The 23075-nt window shown below is 48.6% G+C and overlaps 1 protein-coding gene across 1 annotated transcript in view; it reads right to left on the bottom strand.

Moving 5' to 3' along the window:
* The window catches only part of cwf19l2 (CWF19 like cell cycle control factor 2), a 39285-nt gene that overhangs the window by 15273 nt on the left and 937 nt on the right, over positions 1-23075 (bottom strand). The window contains exons 2-11 of the mRNA XM_036965014.1: positions 21201-21311; positions 20802-20915; positions 16371-16496; positions 14791-14910; positions 14552-14645; positions 10632-10747; positions 9315-10056; positions 9007-9235; positions 6919-7039; positions 2635-2724 (exon numbers count right to left, since the gene is read on the bottom strand). Of these exons, the coding sequence (XP_036820909.1) occupies positions 2635-2724; positions 6919-7039; positions 9007-9235; positions 9315-10056; positions 10632-10747; positions 14552-14645; positions 14791-14910; positions 16371-16496; positions 20802-20915; positions 21201-21311 (1863 nt within the window). The remainder of the gene's footprint in view (positions 1-2634; positions 2725-6918; positions 7040-9006; positions 9236-9314; positions 10057-10631; positions 10748-14551; positions 14646-14790; positions 14911-16370; positions 16497-20801; positions 20916-21200; positions 21312-23075) is intronic.

The following is a 23075-nucleotide window of genomic DNA, read 5'->3' as shown; positions in this document are numbered from 1 at the left end:
TACCTCAAACTCAGCGCCTCTTTGCTTGACATCATGGGAAAATCAAAAGAAATCAGTCGACCTCAGAAAAGAAATTGTAGACATCCACAAATCTGGTTCATCCTTGGGAGCAATTTCCAAACGCCTGAATGTACCACGTTCATCTGTGCAAACAATAGTACGCAGGTATAAACATCATGGGACCACGCAGCCGTCATACTGCTCAGGAAGGAGACGCGTTCTGTCTCCTAGAGATGCACGTACTTTGGTGCAAAAAGTGAAAATCAATCCCAGAACAACAGCAAAGGACCTTGTGAAGATGCTGGAGGAAACAGGTACAAAAGTATCTATATCCACAGTAAAACGAGTCCTATATCAACATAACCTGAAAGGCCGCTCAGCAAGGAAGAAGCCACTGCTCCAAAACCGCCATAAAAATGTCAGACTACGGTTTGCAACTGCACATGGGGACAAAGATCGTACTTTTTGGAGAAATGTCCTCTGGTCTGATGAAACAAAAATAGAACTGTTTGGCTGTAATGACCATCGTTATGTTTGGTGGAAAAGGGGGAGGCTTGCAAGCCGAAGAACACCATCCCAACCGTGAAGCAAGGGGGTGGCAGCATCATGTTGTGGGGGTGCTTTGCTGCAGGAGGGACTGGTGAACTTCACAAAATAGATGGCGTCATGAGGAAGGACAGTTATTTGGATATATTGAAGCAACATCTCAAGACATCAGTCAGGAAGTTAAAGCTTGGTCGCAAATGGGTCTTCCAAATGGACAATGACTCCAAGCATACTTCCAAAGTTGCGGCAAAATGACTTGTTGAGTGTAGGGGGCAGTATATTAGTTTTTGGCTAAAAAAAGTACCCATTTGAAACTGCCTATTTCTCATGCCCAGAAACTAGAATTTGCATATAATTGTCAGATTATGATAGATAACACTATAACGTTTCAAAACTGTCAAAATATTGTCTGTGAGTATAACAGAACTAATATTGCAGGCAAAAACCTGGAAGTGCTGTTTTTCCTGAAAGCTCTCTGTTCCATTGGATGCCTTGCCTCCATTTAAAAGAGATATCAACCAGATTCCTATTCCTTTGGCTTCCTCAAGGTGTGAACAGTCTTTAGACATAGTTTCACACTTTTATTTAGAAAAATGAGCGAGAAAGAACCCATCGCGGCAGTGGATGGCTGGGTGCAGCAGAGTTTTTAAATGCGCAACAGCCATTTCCTCTCTCTCTCCTATGGAAGAAGCTACATTCCGGTTGACATATTATCGATTATATATTGTAAAAACAACCTGACGATTGATTAGAAAAAACGTTTGACATGTTTCTACGACTTTTACGGACACTATTTGGAATTTCCGTCTGCGATGTCCTGACCTGACCGAGCCTGTGGATTTCTGAATATAAACGCGCCAAACAAATGGAGGTATTTTGTATCTAAAAAAAATATCTTTATGGAACAAAAGGAACATTTATTGTGTAACTGGGAGTCTCGTGAGTGCAAACATCCGAAGATCAAAGCTAAGCAATTTAATTTATTGCTTTTCTGACTTTTGTGACCAATCTACTTGGCTGCTAGCTGTTTGTAATATTTTGTCTACTGAGAGAGATGTTCTTACATTAACGCTTGGTATGCTTTCGCCGAAAAGCTTTATTGAAATCTGACACGCCAGGTGGATTAACAACAAACTAAGCTGTGTTTTGCTATATTGCACTTGTGATTTCATGAAAATTAAATATTTTTAGTAATTCAGTGGATGTTGATGACAATGATCCCGCTAACGGGATGGGTGCGTCAAGACATTTAAGGACAACAAAGTCATGGTACTGGAGTGGCCATCACAAAGCCCTGACCTCAATCCTATAGAAAATGTGTGGGCAGAACTGAAAAAGAGAGTGTGAGCAAGGAGGCCTACAAACCTGACTCAGTTACACCAGCTCTGTCAGGAGAAATGGGCCAAAATTCACCCAATTTATTGTGGAAAGCTTGTTGAAGGCTACCCAAAACATTTGACCCAAGTTAAACTATTTAAAAGGCAATGCTACCAAATACTAATTGAGTGTATGTAAACTTCTGACCCACTGGGAATGTGATGAAATAAAAGCTGACATAAATCATTCTCAACACCATTATTCTGACATTTTACATTCTTAAAATAAAGTGGTGATCCTAACTGACCAAAAACATTAGATTTTTACTCTGATTAAATGTCAGGAATTGTGAAAAACTGAGTTTAAATGTATTTGACTAAGGTGGATGTAATCTGATGGAGGTAGATGTGTTGGGAGTGGAGATACTCTAGAATACTAGAGTATATAAATCTGAAGGAGTGAGAAAATGGGTTATTGTCAAAGACAACTCTTACTGCACACCAGAGAGAATATAAACTTCTATACAGGCATTCAGACAGCAGGTATTCAGAGAGAAAGGCAGGCAGGCAAACAGGGCTAAAGCAGTCAATCAGCCTGCAGGCTTGTACCTACTGAGCACTCAGTCAGTCAGCTGACAGTGATTTAGTCTGTTCTAATGTGCTAGTGGTCATCTCCACAAGAGTAGCACATACATACAGTAGGCTACTACTACCTTATCCTCTTGGCTCCCTGACGGGTAATGCCTGTCCCTCCCTATACACCTCCACTCACCCTGTCCGATTTCCCAGGTTGCTGTGCGGCACGATTCTCCTTGGCATTACGGGCTGATTCCAGCTGGGTCTTCAGTTTCTCCATCAGAGCCTAAAGGTGACACACATTTAAAAACTTCACATGTTCCTTGACTGCACCCCACCCCACCCACACTAATGATGTCAGATGTTGCATGTGTGGATTTCTCGTACACAGAGTGCTGTTTCTCCATCTATGTCACACATAATAACATTTAACAACCTCTCCTGATTGTATTCCACCATTACAAGAGGCTGATAGTAGAATCACTGATTGAACACAACATAGTAGTCTGGTGTCCTTCACCGCAGCTGCCCTTCCCATGAGTCTAAATATTACAGCCTACTGAATAACAGAGGTTCTCCCCACCTTCTAACCCGCTGTCTCATGACAGGGATGTGGACAATGTGGAAAAGTAGCAGAGGAAGCCAAAGAGTGTGTGTAGTAGTAGTAGTAGTATGTGCCTGGCCCATCTCTACCAGGCCCTTGTCAACTAACAGGAGCTGGCTGTGACTGGACACTGTCAGAGCAGACATTGTGATGGGGATCTAGATAAGTAGTGGCCACATCCACACTCAGTCCTCTGATGGGGATCTAGATAAGTAGTGGCCACATCCACACTCAGTCCTCTGATGGGGATCTAGATAAGTAGTGGACACATTCACACTCAGTCCTCTGATGGGGATACAGGTAAGTAGTGGTCACATCCACACTCAGTCCTCTGAAGCCTGTCTATAGTGACAGATGCCCATGCAAGCTGTAGTACTACAGTGCCTTGCGAAAGTATTCGGCCCCCTTGAACTTTGCGACCTTTTGCCACATTTCAGGCTTCAAACATAAAGATATAAAACTGTATTTTTTTCTGAAGAATCAACAACAATTGGGACACAATCATGAAGTGGAACGACATTTATTGGATATTTCAAACTTTTTTAACAAATCAAAAACTGAAAAATTGGGCGTGCAAAATTATTCAGCGCCCTTAAGTTAATATTTTGTAGCGCCACCTTTTGCTGCGATTACAGCTGTAAGTCGCTTGGGGTATGTCTCTATCAGTTTTGCACATCGAGAGACTGACATTTTTTCCCATTCCTCCTTGCAAAACAGCTCGAGCTCAGTGAGGTTGGATGGAGAGCATTTGTGAACAGCAGTTTTCAGTTCTTTCCACAGATTCTCGATTGGATTCAGGTCTGGACTTTGACTTGGCCATTCTAACACCTGGATATGTTTATTTTTGAACCATTCCATTGTAGATTTTGATTTATGTTTTGGATCATTGTCTTGTTGGAAGACAAATCTCCGTCCCAGTCTCAGGTCTTTTGCAGACTCCATCAGGTTTTCTTCCAGAATGGTCCTGTATTTGGCTCCATCCATCTTCCCATCAATTTTAACCATCTTCCCTGTCCCTGCTGAAGAAAAGCAGGCCCAAACCATGATGCTGCCACCACCATGTTTGACAGTGGGGATGGTGTGTTCAGCTGTGTTGCTTTTACGCCAAACATAACGTTTTGCATTGTTGCCAAAAAGTTCCATTTTGGTTTCATCTGACCAGAGCACCTTCTTCCACATGTTTGGTGTGTCTCCCAGGTGGCTTGTGGCAAACTTTAAACAACACTTTTTATGGATATCTTTAAGAAATGGCTTTCTTCTTGCCACTCTTCCATAAAGGCCAGATTTGTGCAATATATGACTGATTGTTGTCCTATGGACAGAGTCTCCCATCTCAGCTGTAGATCTCTGCAGTTCATCCAGAGTGATCATGGGCCTCTTGGCTGCATCTCTGATCAGTCTTCTCCTTGTATGAGCTGAAAGTTTAGAGGGACGGCCAGGTCTTGGTAGATTTGCAGTGGTCTGATACTCCTTCCATTTCAATATTATCGCTTGCACAGTGCTCCTTGGGATGTTTAAAGCTTGGGAAATCTTTTTGTATCCAAATCCGGCTTTAAACTTCTTCACAACAGTATCTCGGACCTGCCTGGTGTGTTCCTTGTTCTTCATGATGCTCTCTGCGCTTTTAACGGACCTCTGAGACTATCACAGTGCAGGTGCATTTATACGGAGACTTGATTACACACAGGTGGATTGTATTTATCATCATTAGTCATTTAGGTCAACATTGGATCATTCAGAGATCCTCACTGAACTTCTGGAGAGAGTTTGCTGCACTGAAAGTAAAGGGGCTGAATAATTTTGCACGCCCAATTTCTCAGTTTTTGATTTGTTAAAAAAGTTTGAAATATCCAATAAATGTCGTTCCACTTCATGATCGTGTCCCACTTGTTGTTGATTCTTCACAAAAAAATACAGTTTTATATCTTTATGTTTGAAGCCTGAAATGTGGCTAAAGGTCGCAAAGTTCAAGGGGGCCGAATACTTTCGCAAGGCACTGTATATACTACAGATTGGCTGGCCTCAGTACGCCAAACTGTCGTACAGAGTACCGAGGCCAGCCAAACTGTCGTACAGAGTACCGAGGCCAGCCAAGCTGTCGTACAGAGTACCGAGGCCAGCCAAACTGTCGTACAGAGTACCGAGGCCAGCCAAACTGTCGTACAGAGTACCGAGGCCAGCCAAACTGTCGTACAGAGTACCGAGGCCAGCCAAACTGTCGTACAGAGTACCGAGGCCAGCCAAACTGTCGTACAGAGTACCGAGGCCAGCCAAACTGTCGTACAGAGTACCGAGGCCAGCCAAACTGTCGTATATACGGTAGTAATGAGGCCAGCCAAACTGTCATACAGGGTACTGAGGCCAGCCAAACTGTCGTACAGATTACCGAGGCCAGCCAAACTGTCGTACAGAGTACTGAAGCCAGCCAAACTGTCGTACAGAGTACTGAGGCCAGCCAAACTGTCGTATATACGGTAGTAATGAGGCCAGCCAAACTGTAGTATATAGTACTGAGGCCAGTAAAACCTTATCGATTGACAGAGATGGATGGGGGTTGAGTGGACAGAGTGACTTCTACACTGCTCAAAAGTATAAAGGGAACACTTAAACAGACAATGTAACTACAAGTCAATCACACTTCTGTGAAATCAAACTGTCCACTTAGGAAGCAACACTGATTGACAATAAATTTCACATGCTGTTGTGCAAATGGAATGGACAACAGGTGGAAATTAGGCAATTAGCAAGACACCCCCAATAAAGGAGTGGTTCTGCTGGTGATAACCACAGACCACTTCTCAGTTCCTATATTTCCTGGCTGATGTTTTGGTCACTTTTGAATGCTGGCGGTGCTTTCACTCTAGTGGTAGCATGAGACGGAGTCTACTTCATCCAGGATGGCACATCAATGCGAGCTGTGGCAAGAAGGTTTGCTGTGTCTGTCAGCGTAGTGTCCAGAGCATGGAGGCACTACCAGGAGACAGGCCAGTACATCGGGAGACGTGGAGGAGGCCGTAGGAGGGCAACAACCCAGCAGCAGGACCGCTACCTCCGCCTTTGTGCAAGGAGGAGCATGAGGAGCACTGCCAGAGCCCTGCAAAATGACCTCCAGCAGGCCACAAATGGGCATGTGTCTGCTCAAACGGTCAGAAACAGACTCCATGAGGGTGGTATGAGGGCCCGACGTCCACAGATGGGGGTTGTGCTTACAGCCCAACATTTGGCATTTGCCAGAGAACACCAAGATTGGCAAATTCGCCACTGGAGCCCTGTGCTCTTCACAGATGAATGCAGGTTCACACTGAGCATGTGACAGATGTGACAGAGTCTGGAGACGCCGTGGAGAACGTTCTGCTGCCTGCAACATCCTCCAGCATGACCGGTTTGGCGGTGGGTCAGTCATGGTGTGGGGTGGCATTTCTTTGGGGGGGGCCGCACAGCCCTCCATGTGCTCGCCAGAGGTAGCCTGACTGCCATTAGGTACCGAGATGAGATCCTCAGACCCCTTGTGAGACCATATGCTGATGTGGTTGGTTGGGTTGATAAATTTGATTTCCATTGATAATGTTTGTGTGATTTTGTTGTCAGCACATTCAACTATGTAAAGAAAAAAATATTTAATAAGAATATTTCATTAATTCAGATCCAGGATGTGTTATTTTAGTGTTCCCTTTATTTTGTTGAGCAGTGTATAAAATGAATTGTTTGCTTTTATCAAGGAGAGAGAGAGAGCCGAGGGACCTGATATGCTAGGGGAAGGGCCTATGGGCAGGGGTGTATGGAACGCGTTTAGAATGGGTAATTATCGGTGTATTTTTTGTGTGTGACTAGGTAGGATGAGGAGATGCAACACAGTGATCATGTGGATGACCTCACCGTGTTACCCATAATCTCTGCCTTCACCAGTCTGGCCCCCAATTTGTTCATCTCTTCATCTGTGAGGATCGGTACCTCTTCTTCCTCCTCCTCACTCAAACTGTCACTACTGCTGTCAGATCTGAAGACACAGGGAAGAAGTTAAATGAAGCAAAGACAACAAGGACAAACACATTGTAAACATCAGAGACCTGCGTGTGTTAGAGGGATGTCCAAGAGGTTCTACTAAATGTAGTCTTGGCAGCATGGGAATAGACACACCGATCCATCAGGACATTATAGCTGTCCCAGCACTCAACTGCGTACAAATAAACAGCTTGTTCTGCTCTCTTCTCCACCGATGGCTCGCTCTCTCCCTCCCTCCATCTCCACCCGTCGCTCTTTCCGGTCCATTTCCCTGCTCTCTTTCACCCTCCATCCATCTCTAACCACCTCTCTCTCCCTCCCTCCATCTCTAACCACCTCTCTCCCTCCCTCCATCTCTAACCACCTCTCTCTCCCTCCATCCATCTCTAACCACCTCTCTCTCCCTCCATCCATCCATCTCTAACCACCTCTCTCACCCTCCATCCATCTCTAACCACCTCTCTCACCCTCCATCCATCTCTAACCACCTCTCCCTCCATCCCTCCCTCCCTCCATCCATCCATCTCTAACCACCTTTCCCTCCCTCTATCCATCTCTAACCACCTCTCCCTCCATCTCTAACCACCTCTCCCTCCCTCCCTCCATCTCTAACCACCTCTCTCTCTCTCCCTCCATCCATCTCTAACCACCTCTCTCTCCCTCCCTCCATCTCCACCCGTCGCTCTTTCCGGTCCATTTCCCTGCTCTCTTTCACCCTCCATCCATCTCTAACCACCTCTCCCTCCCTCCCTCCATCTCTAACCACCTCTCTCTCCCTCCAGCCATCTCTAACCACCTCTCTCTCCCTCCCTCCATCTCCACCCGTCGCTCTTTCCGGTCCATTTCCCTGCTCTCTTTCACCCTCCATCCATCTCTAACCACCTCTCCCTCCCTCCCTCCATCTCTAACCACCTCTCCCTCCCTCCATCCATCTCTAACCACCTCTCTCTCCCTCCATCCATCTCTAACCACCTCACCCTCCATCCATCTCTAACCACCTCTCCCTCACTCCCTCCCTCCATCTCTAACCACCTCTCTCTCCCGCCATCCATCTCTAACCACCTCTCTCTCCCGCCATCCATCTCTAACCACCTCTCTCTCCCGCCATCCATCTCTAACCACCTCTCTCCCTCCATCCATCTCTAACCACCTCTCCCTCCATCCATCTCTAACGACCTCACCCTCCATCCATCTCTAACCACCTCTCCCTCCCTCCATCCCTCCATCCATCTCTAACCACCTCTCCCTCCCTCCCTCCATCCATCTCTAACCACCTCTCTCTCCCTCCATCTCTAACCACCTCTCTCTCCCTCCATCCATCTCTAACCACCTCTCCCTCCCTCCCTCCATCCATCTCTAACCACCTCTCCCTCCCTCCCTCCATCCATCTCTAACCACCTCTCCCTCCCCCCTCTCTTTCTACCACGTTCTTTCTGATGGCCGTCTTGTCTCAGAAACAGTCTTCTTCTGTCTCGTTCCCTCCAGACTGTTTCTCTCTCACAGATTACCTACCCTTCTAAAACGGCACCTTCATTTCACGCTGCAGAGGTTTAAAGGGCTTCTGGGTGCTGGTTTAACTTAATGACTTAGCTAATGATAGAGAGAGAAGGGGGAGCATTAGAGCAAAAAGGACAGAGAGAAAGAGAAAGGAAAGAAAGAGTAAGAGGAATGGGGAGAGATGGGAGTTGAGGTGGGAATAGAGGGAGCGAGGGCGAGAAAAAGAGCGAGAGTAAATATGAAGGAGAGAAGGTCTGGTTAATTCAGTGAGTTCTATGGTGAGTGACGTGATAACTGCTGAATGGATAAACGGTCACTGTGCAGACTGTCTGATGAATGGGGGGAACGCTTGCTTAAATATCCAAGCATGTTAGATGAGTGATTGGTATAGGGGAGAGAGGAAGACAACATTAATTGCTAAACAGTTGGAACAGTGCTGTGGCGACTGTGTATTTGACCTCTGACCTGGATGATGTCACTGCAAGCCTGTTGCTGCTATGACCCTGGTCAGGAGTAGACATGGTTTTCCCAGACTCCCTCTCTTTATCCTGCACCGAATTTCCTGAAGCAGATCTCTGTCCGGAGCTGCTCTTGCTCCAGGCCGGACCGCTGCTCTTCCGATCCAACTCCTCAATGTCAGACCCAGGTTTCAGGAAACCCATGGAAGCTCGGGCCGGAGCAGAGGCTGACACTCCTAGAAAAGAAACTCATCAGTAGAGTGAGTGTGTGCGCGCGGAATGTGTGTGTGGAACGAGGTACTACACTCAACTCACCATCATCATCATCATCGTCAGCAGGCTTGAGGAAGCGACTTTTCAGAGCTCCGAGGGACAGGGGAGGCTGAATCTGGCCAAGGCTCTCATCCCCACCTCTCTCTCTGGGTCTGTCCCTCTCTCTGCCTCCAGCCCTCTCTCTATCCCGGTCACTAGGTCTACCTCCATCCCTCTCTCTGCCTCCAGCCCTCTCTCTTTCCTGGTCACTAGGTCTACCTCCAGCTCTCTCTCTGCCTCCAGCTCTCTCTCTTTCCTGGTCACTAGGTCTACCTCCATCCCTCTCTCTGCCTCCAGCCCTCTCTCTTTCCTGGTCACTAGGTCTACCTCCATCCCTCTCTCTGCCTCCAGCTCTCTCTCTTTCCTTGTCACTAGGTCTACCTCCATCCCTCTCTCTATCCCTGTCACTAGGTCTACCGCCATCCCGTTCGCTGTCTCCATCTCTAGCTCTGTTCCTATCCCGATCTCTGTCTCGGTGACGATCTCTTTCCCTCTCTCCATCTCTTTCACTACCTCTTTCTCCATCCCTCTCTTTCTCTCCAGGTAAATCCCTACCCTTGTCTGGTCTCCACCTCTCTCTATCCATCCCCACTTCTCCTTTCCTCCACATTCCATCTTCCTGTCCTCTCCTCCATCTTTGTCGGTCTCTCCCCTCTTCCTCTCCTCTCCCTTCCCCCTCTCCTCTCTTGTAGCCATACACAGCAATCTCAGCCTCATACATCCTCTTCTGAAACTTCTCCATGGACTGCATGTGAAACAAACACAAATAATAAACATACACACAGGTGAGCGGTGTGATATGATGTTCCCATGGTGCATTTCAATGTACCCAAGGTGCAGTTCATGAGTTTTCTAACTTTTGACAGACGGAGCGCCGACACTGCATAGAAGGAATTAACCAGGGAGATAGGGAAAGAGTCTGACAGTAGGAACGATTCAGCAGCAGGAACGCGTCAGCAGCAGGAGCGCGGCAGCAGCAGGAGCGCGGCAGCAGCAGGAACGCGGCAGCAGCAGGAGCGCGTCAGCAGCAGGAGCGCGGCAGCAGCAGGAGCGCGGCAGCAGCAGGAGCGCGGCAGCAGCAGGAGCGCGGCAGCAGCAGGAACGCGGCAGCAGCAGGAGCGCGGCAGCAGCAGGAACGCGGCAGCAGCAGGAGCGCGGCAGCAGCAGGAACGCGGCAGCATTAGGAACGCGTATGGAAGGATGCACGTTGGATAATTTGTGTACATGTGAGAATATTTACATAGTGATCTGTTAATACTGTTTATACAGGTGTTTTTGTGTGGATTATGTCTGCCGGCCTGTGTGTGCATGTACTCTCACCCCATATCGCTCTGCCACTATGACCTCCAGACTGCGTTGCTCTCGCTCCGCCTGCTCTCTCATCCTCTGGTAAGACTTCCTGAGCCAACCTAGTCCTCCATCATCTACAGTTGCAGCTACAGACAGACAGGGAGAGATGGTGAGGAGAGACAGTGTAAGGCAGTAAGAAGGGAGGAAAGGAGGAGATGGCAAAGGAGAGAGAGAGAGAGTGAGCAAGAGGTGGACAAAGACCAGAGGTAGGAGGGGAATAACTAGAGTTAACTTTTTACCTGTGGGAAATCAGAACATCATATTCAACTTCCCAAGAGAACAGCTAGGCCTCACCCTCTTCTCCGGAACACAGCACAGAGAATGGGAACATTTCACATCTGCCTTCCCCAGAGAAGTCACCCCCTTCTCTCCCTCAATCTCTTTCCTCTCACACCATGTGCGCGCACATGTGTCAAAAGCCCAAGTTAAGTGAGGTTTAACAGCCTCCCCCCATTCCCTCTCACACACACACCTCTTCATTACCCTCTTAGTCAAACCAAGGATGAGGAAAACAACATTCCCTTCTGACACACACAGCTCAGAGAGAGAAAAGAGTGTGTGTGTGTGTACTGTCAATGTCTGTATATAGGAGTTTGGTATGCATACATAAGTGACAGTGTGCGTCACTGTCTGTACGAGTGTTTTAAATCTGCTTATTCTGCCACTCTGTTAAAGTGAAGCTTAGGAGATGGCAGAGTGCACCCTTCTGAGCGGAGATGACACAGTCAGCTTAACAGAACCAAGCGCCTCTCTCTGTACCTCTTCCTTTTAAAAAATGTTCTTCTCTCATCTCTCTCTATACTCCCTGCCTCCAGCAAATCCTTTCTGCCTGCCTCCACCCTCTGCCTGCCTCCACCCTCTGCCTGCCTCCACCCTCTGCCTGCCTCCACCCTCTTGTCATTCTCATTCCATGTGCCAGAAATGCTTTACCTGATTTGCCATGACAGTGTCTCCTTCTCCCACATTCTGTCTGTCTGTCTGTGATTTAAGTGGTGTCTGGGCCCTCAGTGACTGTACATACAGTGAACTCAACTCATTCCTCTCCTCTCAGAGAAAGACAGGGCAGTGGTCCAGGCCAAGACAGAGAGGGAGGGGAAAGTCCTAGCCCAGAGAGGGAGGGGAGGGGAGAGTCCTAGCCCAGAGAGGGAGGGGAGGGGAGGGTCCTAGCCCAGAGAGGGAGGGGAGGGGAGGGTCCTAGCCCAGAGAGGGAGGGGAGGGGAGGGTCCTAGCCCAGAGAGGGAGGGGAGGGGAGGGTCCTAGCCCAGAGAGGGAGGGGAGGGGAGAGTCCTAGCCCAGAGAGGGAGGGGAGGGGAGAGTCCTAGCCCAGAGAGGGAGGGGAGGGGAGAGTCCTAGCCCAGAGAGGGAGGGGAGGGGAGAGTCCTAGCCCAGAGAGGGAGGGGAGGGGAGAGTCCTAGCCCAGAGAGGGAGGGGAGGGGAGAGTCCTAGCCCAGAGAGGGAGGGGAGGGTCCTAGCCCAGAGAGGGAGGGGAGGGTCCTAGCCCAGAGAGGGAGGGGAGGGTCCTAGCCCAGAGAGGGAGGGGAGAGTCCTAGCCCAGAGAGGGAGGGGAGGGTCCTAGCCCAGAGAGGGAGGGGAGGGTCCTAGCCCAGAGAGGGAGGGGAGGGGAGGGTCCTAGCCCAGAGAGGGAGGGGAGGGGAGGGTCCTAGCCCAGAGAGGGAGGGGAGGGGAGGGTCCTAGCCCAGAGAGGGAGGGGAGGGTCCTAGCCCAGAGAGGGAGGGGAGGGTCCTAGCCCAGAGAGGGAGGGGAGGGTCCTAGCCCAGAGAGGGAGGGGAGGGTCCTAGCCCAGAGAGGGAGGGGAGGGTCCTAGCCCAGAGAGGGAGGGGAGGGTCCTAGCCCAGAGAGGGAGGGGAGGGTCCTAGCCCAGAGAGGGAGGGGAGGGGAGGGTCCTAGCCCAGAGAGGGAGGGGAGGGTCCTAGCCCAGAGAGGGAGGGGAGGGGAGAGTCCTAGCCCAGAGAGGGAGGGGAGGGTCCTAGCCTAGAGAGGGAGGGGAGGGTCCTAGCCCAGAGAGGGAGGGGAGGGGAGGGTCCTAGCCCAGAGAGGGAGGGGAGGGGAGGGTCCTAGCCCAGAGAGGGAGGGGAGGGGAGAGTCCTAGCCCAGAGAGGGAGGGGAGGGGAGGGTCCTAGCCCAGAGAGGGAGGGGAGGGGAGAGTCCTAGCCCAGAGAAGGAGGGGAGGGTCCTAGCCCAGAGAGGGAGGGGAGGGTCCTAGCCCAGAGAGGGAGGGGAGGGGAGGGGAGAGTCCTAGCCCAGAGAAGGAGGGGAGGGGAGAGTCCTAGCCCAGAGAGGGAGGGGAGGGGAGGGTCCTAGCCCAGAGAGGGAGGGGAGGGGAGGGTCCTAGCCCAGAGAAGGAGGGGAGGGGAGAGTCCTAGCCCAGAGAGGGAGGGGAGGGGAGGGTCCTAGCCCAGAGAGGGAGGGGAGGGGAGAGTCCTAGCCCAGAGAGGGAGGGGAGGGGAGGGTCCTAGCCCAGAGAGGGAGAGGAGGGGAGTGTCCTAGCCCAGAGAAGGAGGGGAGGGGAGAGTCCTAGCCCAGAGAGGGAGGGGAGGGTCCTAGCCCAGAGAGGGAGGGGAGAGTCCTAGCCCAGAGAGGGAGGGGAGAGTCCTAGCCCAGAGAGGGAGGGGAGAGTCCTAGCCCAGAGAGGGAGGGGAGAGTCCTAGCCCAGAGAGGGAGGGGAGAGTCCTAGCCCAGAGAGGGAGGGGAGGGGAGGGTCCTAGCCCAGAGAGGGAGGGGAGGGTCCTAGCCCAGAGAGGGAGGGGAGGGTCCTAGCCCAGAGAGGGAGGGGAGGGTCCTAGCCCAGAGAGGGAGGGGAGGGTCCTAGCCCAGAGAGGGAGGGGAGGGTCCTAGCCCAGAGAGGGAGGGGAGGGTCCTAGCCCAGAGAGGGAGGGGATGGTCCTAGCCCAGAGAGGGAGGGGAGGGTCCTAGCCCAGAGAGGGAGGGGAGGGTCCTAGCCCAGAGAGGGAGGGGAGGGTCCTAGCCCAGAGAGGGAGGGGAGGGTCCTAGCCCAGAGAGGGAGGGGAGGGGAGAGTCCTAGCCCAGAGAGGGAGGGGAGAGTCCTAGCCCAGAGAGGGAGGGGAGGGTCCTAGCCCAGAGAGGGAGAGGAGGGGAGAGTCCTAGCCCAGAGAAGGAGGGGAGGGGAGAGTCCTAGCCCAGAGAGGGAGGGGAGGGTCCTAGCCCAGAGAGGGAGGGGAGGGGAGGGTCCTAGCCCAGAGAGGGAGGGGAGAGTCCTAGCCCAGAGAGGGAGGGGAGAGTCCTAGCCCAGAGAGGGAGGGGAGGGTCCTAGCCCAGAGAGGGAGGGGAGGGTCCTAGCCCAGAGAGGGAGGGGAGGGGAGGGTCCTAGCCCAGAGAGGGAGGGGAGGGGAGGGTCCTAGCCCAGAGAGGGAGGGGAGGGTCCTAGCCCAGAGAGGGAGGGGAGGGTCCTAGCCCAGAGAGGGAGGGGAGGGTCCTAGCCCAGAGAGGGAGGGGAGGGTCCTAGCCCAGAGAGGGAGGGGAGGGGAGAGTCCTAGCCCAGAGAGGGAGGGGAGGGTCCTAGCCCAGAGAGGGAGGGGAGTGGAGGGTCCTAGCCCAGAGAGGGAGGGGAGGGGAGAGTCCTAGCCCAGAGAGGGAGGGGAGGATTCTAGCCCAGAGAAGAAGGGGAGAGTCCTAGCCCAGAGAAGGAGGGGAGGGGAGAGTCCTAGCCCAGAGAGGGTCGGCGAGGGGAGAGTCCTAGCCCAGAGAGGGAGGGGAGAGTCCTAACACAGACAGAGGGAGGGGAGGGGGTTGACCAAAGACTGGGCTGATATAGAGAGTTGTATACATGGGTTTGATGATTAAACTTTAGGTATAAGTATGAGAGTAGAAAAGGTTGATAAGAGTGAAGTTGTGTAAAGGGTTTCAGTTACCTTTTACAAGCACATTCCTGGCCTTCTCTTCTGGGGGCAGGCCACTCCCCCCGTCCTTCCAGAACGGATTCAACTCCAGCTTGTGCAGACCAGCCTACGGCACCCCCCCACACACACACACACACACAATTGTCAAGTCCCTTGTCCCTGCTCAGTTTGGCACTTTTGGTTGCCCAGGTAACCAACAGATAAGGCAATGGACTTCCATCAACCTTCATTTAAACATAGCGAGTACACACCTGCTCGATGACCCAGGCCTTCTGTTTCTCTTCCCCTTTCAACCTTTCTTTCTCAGCCCTCTTCTCTGCTGTTGACGTTGTTCTCATTGTCAAGAAGTCAAAGGTCATCCACTCATCTCTCTAGCAGATGGCGACAGGGATAGAGAGAGAGGAACGGACAACACACATGAATCATGTTATGAAACTTGACAATATAGAACATAAAATCATTATGTACATGTCGGTTAATGTAAACGGTACATGGGTTCATAACCCTCAGCGCTAATACGACCCTCAGCGCTAATACAACCCTCAGCGCTAATACAACCCTCAGCGCTAATACAACCCTCAGCGCTAATACAACCCTCAGCGCTAATACAACCCTCAGCGCTAATACAACCCTCAGCGCTAATACAACCCTCAGCGCTAATACAACCCTCAGCGCTAATACAACCCTCAGCGCTAATACAACCCTCAGCGCTAATACAACCCTCAGCGCTAATACAACCCTAATATAGGATCCTAAAAGTATCTCCCCCCAAAAAAACAACCTGGGAAATCTCTCACTGAGCAGGCCGTTATACACACACACACACACACACACACACAGTGGGGGTAAATCTAATGAGGGAAGATGTGTGACAGCATTAGTAAAACATTCCGGACCATCCCGCCTTACCCATCAACATCACCTTGTTAGAAAAGCCTGGCTATTATTTGTTGTTGACACAGGCTGTGCATCGATCAGACTTCATTAAGAGTGGGGCTCTATTGAACCCTTCTCCTAGAAACACACACACAAGCATTTCACCGCACCTTTAATACAAATACATACAAACTTCCTAGACCATAGAGCTCAATAAAGCCACACCACTATACAAACCAAGAGCAGCGTAGAACCCTCCAACTCAAACCCCATCTTGACTACTTGCCTAGCTACTTGTTCTCTTTGGGCATCAATGAAAGATCGGGAGGTTTGATCATGCCGCGGGGGAGGTTTGATCATGCCGCGGGGAAGGTATGATCATGCCGCGGGGGAGGTTTGACCATGCCGCGGGGGAGGTTTGATCATGCCGCGGGGGAGGCTTAGTGAAATCAGAAGATTATCAGGTGTTTTGTCGTCCAATATTCAACACAGTGTCCAAAAACTGTGTCTCTGTTGAAGTTCTTGGGTCTTCCAGCAGGACAATGACCCCAAAACACGCATCAAAAAGCACCCAGGAATGGTTAAAGGGATACTGTGGGATTCTGACAATGATGCCCTTTATTTACTTCCCCAGAGTCAGATGAACTTCTGGATACCATTTTATTTCTCTGTGTCCAGTATGAAGGAAGTTAGGAGGTACTTTTACAAGCAAATGCTAACTAGTGTTAGCACAATGACATGTATATGGGTAACTGTTTACAAATGTAAGCAAGGTTTGACATTATTATGCTTTAATTAAATATTATATCAGTCCACAAATCATTTTTGATTTATGTTCTGACCCACTGACCATCTGCTCAAGAATTGTTTTTACCCACGGCTGAATCTATGCAGTTGATGATCCCTGTCTTAGGGTTTACCGGTGCTGTGGAGGGGGGAAAGATGGGGGTGCTACCTGGTTGTTCTCGGGTGGGGTAGGGCTGTTGTCTGTGGGCTTGGCCTCGGACTTGGCAGGAATCTTCCAGGCTTTAGCCGAGCTCTCTGTCTGGGGCTGGGCCTCAACCCACTCATTTCCTGTCCCCTGGAGAGCCAGAAAAGAGGGCAAAAATGAATACAGTGCTTACAGCAAGTATTCATACACCGACTTATTCCACATTTAGTTGTGTTAGAGCATGAATTCAACATGGATTCAAATGGTTTTTTCCCCCTCACCCATCTACACACAATATATATTTGTTTTTAATTAATTGAACCTTTTTTTAACTGGGAAAGTCAGTTAAGAATTTGTTCTTAATTACAATGACGGCCTACTAAAAGGCATAAGGCCTCCTGCGGGGAAGGGGATTAAAAATAAATACAGGACAAAACACTCATCACAACGAGACAACACTACATAACAACATAGCAAGGCAGCAACACATAACACAGCATGGTGACAACACAACAACATGATAGCAACATGGTAGCAGCACAAAACATAACACAAACAACAGCACAAAGGGCAAGAATCGACATCGAGAGCATGCTGACTGGTTGAATCACTGCCTGGTATGGCAATTGCTCGGCCTCTAACCGCAAGGCACTACAGAGGGTATGCGTACGGGCCAGTACATCACTGGGGCTAAGCTGCCTGCCATCCAGGACCTCTACACCAGAGGACCTCTACACCAGGCGGTGTCAGAGGAAGGCCCTAAAAATTGTCAAAGACCCCAGCCACCCCAGTCATAGACTGTTCTCTCTACTACCGCATAGCAAGCGGTACCGGAGTGCCAAGTGCCAAAAAAGGCTTCTCAACAGTTTTTACCCACAAGCCATAGACACCTGAACAGGTAATCAAATGGCTACCCGGACTATCTGCATTGTGTGCCCCCTCAACCCCTCTTTTACACTGCTGCTACTCTCTGTTTATCATATATGCATAGTCAGTTTAACCATATCTACATGTACATACTACCTCAATCAGCCTGACTAACCGATGTCTGTATATAGCCCCTCCACTGTATATAGCCCCTCCACTGTATATAGCCCCTCCACTGTATATAGCCCCTCCACTGTATATAGCCCCTCCACTGTATATAGCCCCTCCACTGTATATAGCCCCTCCACTGAAAATGTATTTTTACTGTTTTATTTCTTTACTTACCTATTGTTCACATAATACCTTTTTTGCACTATTGGTTAGAGCCTGTAAGTAAGCATGTCACTGTAAGTATTGTATTCGGCACACGTGACAAACTTTGATTCGATTTTTTGAAGGTAGAGACAACAATACATCACACAAAGCAGCTACAACTGTCAGTAAGAGTGTCCATGATTGAGTCTTTGAATGAAGACATTGAGATAAAACTGTCCAGTTTGAGTATTTGTTGCAGCTCGTTCCGGTCACTAGCTGCAGCGAAATGAAAAGACGAGAGACCCAAGGATGTGTGTGCTTTGGGGACCTTTAACAGAATGTGACTGGCAGAACGGGTGATTTATGTGGAAGATGAGGGCTGCAGTAGGTATCTCAGATAGGGGGGAGTGAGACCTAAGAGGGTTTTATAAATAAGCATCAACCAGTGGGTCTTGTGAAGGGTACACAGAGATAACCAGTTTACAGAGGAGGATAGAGTGCAGTGATGTGTCCTATAAGGAACATTGGAGGTAAAGCTGATGGACGAATGGTAAAGAACATCTAGCCGCTCTAGAGAACCCTTACCCGCCAATCTATAAATGATGTCTCCGTAATCTAGCATGGGTAGAATGGTCATCTGAATCAGGGTTAGTTTGGCAGCTGGTGTGAAAGAGGAGTGATTACGATAGAGGAAACCAAGTCTAGATTTAGCTTTAGTCTGCAGCTTTGATATGTGCTGAAGAAGGACAGTATACCGTCTAGCCATACTCCCAAGTACTTGTATGAGGGGACTACCTCAAGCTCTAAACCCTCAGAGGTAGTAATCACACCTGTGGGGAGAGGGGCATTTTTCTTACCAAACCACATGACCTTTGTTTTGGAGGTGTTCAGAACAAGGTTAAGGGTAGAGAAAGCTTGTTGGACACTAAGAAACCTTTGTTCTAGAGCATTTAACACAAAATCCAGGGAGGGGCCAGCTGAGTACAAGACTGTATCATCTGCATATACATGGATAGGAGAGCTTCCTACTGCCTGAGCTTGGTTGTTGATGTAAATTGAGCGTGGGGCCTAGGATCAAGCCTTACAAAAACCCATAATGACAAATTGAAAATGTTTACAAAAACATTGAAAATTAAATAAAGAAAAAATGTCATTTGCATAGTATTCACACCCTAGAATCAATACTTTGTAGAAGCACCGTTGTCAGCCTCCCGAGTGATTTGACTCCAGGCTCTGTCTCAGCCTGGCCGCAAACCAGGACGACGCATGGGGCGGCGCACAATTGTCCGGGTTAGGAGAGGGTGGCAGGGATGTTCTTGTCCCGTCACACCCTAGCGACTCCTGTGGCGCAAAGCACGCTGACACGATCGCCAGGTGTACCGGTGTTCCCTCCGACACATTGGTGTGGCTGGCTTCCGGGTTAAGTGGGCATTGTGTCAAGAAGCAGTGCAGCTTGGTTGGGTTGTGTTTCGGAGGAGGCACGGCTCTCGACCTTCGCCTCTCCCGAGCCCATAAGGGAGTTGCAGCGATGGGACAATTGGATAAAATAAAAAGAATAAAAAGCAGCACCTTTGGCAGTGATTACAGCTGTGAGTCTTTCTGGGTAAGTCTAAGAGCTTAACACACCTGGATTGTAAAATGTTTGCCCATTATTCTTCAAGCTCTGTCAAATGGTTGTTAATCATTTTCAGATCTTGTCATTGATTTTCAAGTAGATTTGAGTCCAAACTAACTTGGCCAATCAGGAACATTCACTGTCTTCTTGGTAAGCCATCCAGTATAGATTTGGTATTGTGTTTTAAGTTACTGTCCTGCTGAAAAGGGAATTCATCTCCCAGTATCTGGTGGTAAGCAGACAACCAGGTTTTCCTCTATAATGTTGCCTGTGCTTAGTGCCATTCAGTTTAATTTTATCCTGAAAACTTCCCAGTCCTTAACAACTACAAGCATACCCATAACATGATGCAGCCACCACTACGCTTGAAAATATGGAGAGTGGTACTCAGTAAAGCGCTGTATTGGATTTTCCCCAAATAGAACTTTGAATTCAGGACAAAAAGTGAATTGTTTTGGAATAGTTGTATTCTGCACAGGCTTCCTTTACACTCTGTCAATTGGGTTAGTATTGAGGAGTAACTACAATATTGTTGATCCATCCTCAGTTTTATCCTATCACAGACATTAAACTCTGTAACTGTTTTAAAGTAACCATTGGCCTTATGGTGAAATCCTTGAACGTTTTCCTTCCTCTACGGCAACTGAGTTAGGAAAGACGCCTGTATCTTTGTAGTGACCGAGTGTATCAATACACCATCCAAAGTGTAATTAATAACTTCACCATGTTCAAAGGGATTTTCAATGTCTGCTTTTGTTTTGTTTTACCCATCTACCAATAGGTGCCCTTCTTTGTGAGGCATTGGAAACCTCCCCGGTCTTTGTGTTTGAAATTCACTGCTTGACTGAGAGACCTTATAGATAATTGTATGTGTGAGGTATAGAAAAGAGGTAGTCATTAAACAAAAATCACATTAAACACTATTATTGCACACAAAGTGAATCCATGCAAATTATTAAGCAAATGAACTTATTTAGACTTGCCATAAGAAAAGGGTTGAATATTTATTGACTTGAGACATTTCAGCTTCTCAATTTTGTATTAATTTGTAAACATTATTCAGCTTTGACATTACGGGGTATTGTGTACAGGCCAGTGATAAAAAGTATTATTATTATTGTTGTTTTTTTAAATCGCTATTTAATCCATTTTAAATTCAGGCTGTAACAAAATGTGGAAAAAGTCAAGGGGTGTGAATACTTGCTGAAGGCACTGTATGTTCAGGACAGAGGACAGGAAGCCCAAGAGAGGGAATCAGAATGAAAGGGAATGTGAGATGTGAGAGGAAAAGAAAGGTGAAAGGAAAGGAGGGGGTGCAATACAAAGATATGCCAGTAGGGGGTGCAATACAAAGATATGCCAGTAGGGGGTGCAATACAAAGATATGCCAGTAGGGGGTGCAATACAAAAATATGCCAGTAGGGGGTGCAATACAAAGATATGCCAGTAGGGGGTGCAATACAAAGATATGCCAGTAGGGGGTGCAATACAAAGATATGCCAGTAGGGGGTGCAATACAAAGATATGCCAGTAGGGGGTGCAATACAAAGATATGCCAGTAGGGGGTGCAATACAAAGATATGCCAGTAGGGGGTGCAATACAAAGATATGCCAGTAGGGGGTGCAATACAAAGATATGCCAGTCCAATGACACTTACCTCTGAGCTGGACCCATCTCCTCCTTCAGCTCTCTTCTTCTCCTTCTTCTCCTTCTTCCTCTTCTTCTTAATCTTCTTGGCCTTTTTCTCTTTCTTCTTCTTGCCTGAAACCTCCTGAAGGTGACAGAAATGAGTGGGCCTGATTAAAATATGCAAAACGAAGTGATCAGTATGAAGACGTGATAGATAGGATAAAGGGTTTGGAAACATCAATAAGCTAGAGCTACAAAAAAGATGACAGTATGAAAAACAGCTCAGCTCTAGGTCTACTGTTACTGGATGACAACCACATATTGACTTCGGGGTCAACCATACTACTAGGCCATGCAGAGGATAGGGAGGTCACACGAACTACCTCCTTAAAAGGTCATGGGGTTACCAACGCAACGACCTGCTGACCTGTTCTAGCTGCTGCAGTCGGAGGTCAACTTCAGGGAGCATCCATGTGTCCTCTCCTCGCTGTCTCTTCAGCTCCTTCCTTTTCTCCTCCTTCTCATACTGCTGCTTAGCCTGAGGGAGGGAGGGGGAGATTAAGTGAGAGAGGGGGAGGAAGAAGGGAGAGATGAGGTGAGAAAGAGAAATAAATGGAGAGAGTTCAGGTGTGTCACCATTTCAAACACCTCACACTGTGTTTATATAGTCAACACAGCTGCTCAGGAGATAACATGGACCCCACTACTCTGTGTTGATGTTTTTGTGTGCATGACATGCATATGTATGGTGTAAGGTGTTATTAAGTGGTTGTATGTGTGTTCTGAAAGAGGAATTTAACCATGTTAAAATGAATCCGGAGTGGTTGCGTCACAGCCCTTATCTCCCTGCAGCAGTGTTTGTCCTGCCATCCCCTTCAGACGCCATTACCTGACTGACGACACCTCATATTCACACACACTATGGTGTGCCTCGATCAATCACACCACTGTAAACAATAACAATCTGCTTCCATTGATGCAAGCCTCCACCCGCCTTGTCATTTCCTTCCTGTCCTCAGAGAGCACAGCGTCATTTGCTCTGTATTTCTCCCTAGTAATCTATTGTAAAAGTGATCTTAACACCTTACACCATACAAAATGAAGGAGCTGATCGTGGACTTCAGGAAATAGCAGAGTGAGCACGCCCCTATCCACTTTGCTGGGACCGCAGTGGAGAAGGTGGAAAGCTTGATGTTCCTCGGCCTACACATCACTGACGATCTGAAATGATCCACCCACACAGACAAACCAAATCAAATTGTACTTGTCACATGCGCTAAATACAACAGTGAAATAGTTGCTTTCAAGCCCTTAACCAACAATGCAGTTTTAAGAAATATAGGAAATAAAAGTAACAAATACAGTGTGGTGAAGAAGGCACAACAGCACCTCTTCAACCTCAGGAGGCTGAAGAAATGTGGCTTGGCTCTAAGACCCTCACAAACCTTTACGCACAATTGAGAGCATCCTGTTGGGCTGGATCACAGCCTGGTACGGCAACTGCACCGCCCGCAACCACAGGGCTCTCCAGAGGGTGGTGCGGTCTGCCAAACGCATCACCAGGGGCACACTGCCTGCCCTCCAGGACACCTACAGCACCCGATGTCACAGGAAGGCCAAAAAGCTCATGAAGGACAACAACCACCCAAGCCATGACCTGTTCACCCCACTACCATCCAGAAGATGAGGTCAGTACAGGTGCATCAAAGCTGGGACTGAGAGACTGAAAAACAGCTTCTATCTCAAGGCCACCAGACTGTTAAATAGCCATCACTAGCCGACTACCACCCGGTTACCCAATCCTGCACCTTAGAGGCTGCTACCCTATATACATAGTCTTTGAATCACTGGCCACTTTAAAAATGTAACACTATACACTTTAATAAAGTTAACATACTGCTTTACTCATCTTATATGTATATACTGTATTCTAATCTACTATATTTTAGTCAATGTCACTCCAACATTGCTCGTCCTAATATTTATATATTTCTTAATTCCATTACTTTACTTTTAGATTTGTGTGTAGTGTTGTGAATTGTTAGATATTACTGCACTGTTGGAGCTAGGAACAAGCATTTCACTACACCAGCAATAACATCTGCTAAATATGTGTATGTGTAACAGTATAGCTTCCGTCCCTCTCCTCACCCTTCCTGGTCTCTTACCAGGGACCCTCTGCACACATCGACAACAGCCACATTCGAAGCAGAGCAAGGGGAACAATTACTTCAAGGTCTCAGAGCGAGTGACGTCACCGATTGAAACGCTAGCCATTTCACATCGGTTACATATGTGACCA

This window comes from Oncorhynchus mykiss, chromosome 27, assembly GCF_013265735.2.
Source record: "Oncorhynchus mykiss isolate Arlee chromosome 27, USDA_OmykA_1.1, whole genome shotgun sequence".
Classification (NCBI taxonomy): Eukaryota; Metazoa; Chordata; class Actinopteri; order Salmoniformes; family Salmonidae; genus Oncorhynchus; species Oncorhynchus mykiss.
This window is presented reverse-complemented; position numbering and strand designations above follow the sequence as displayed.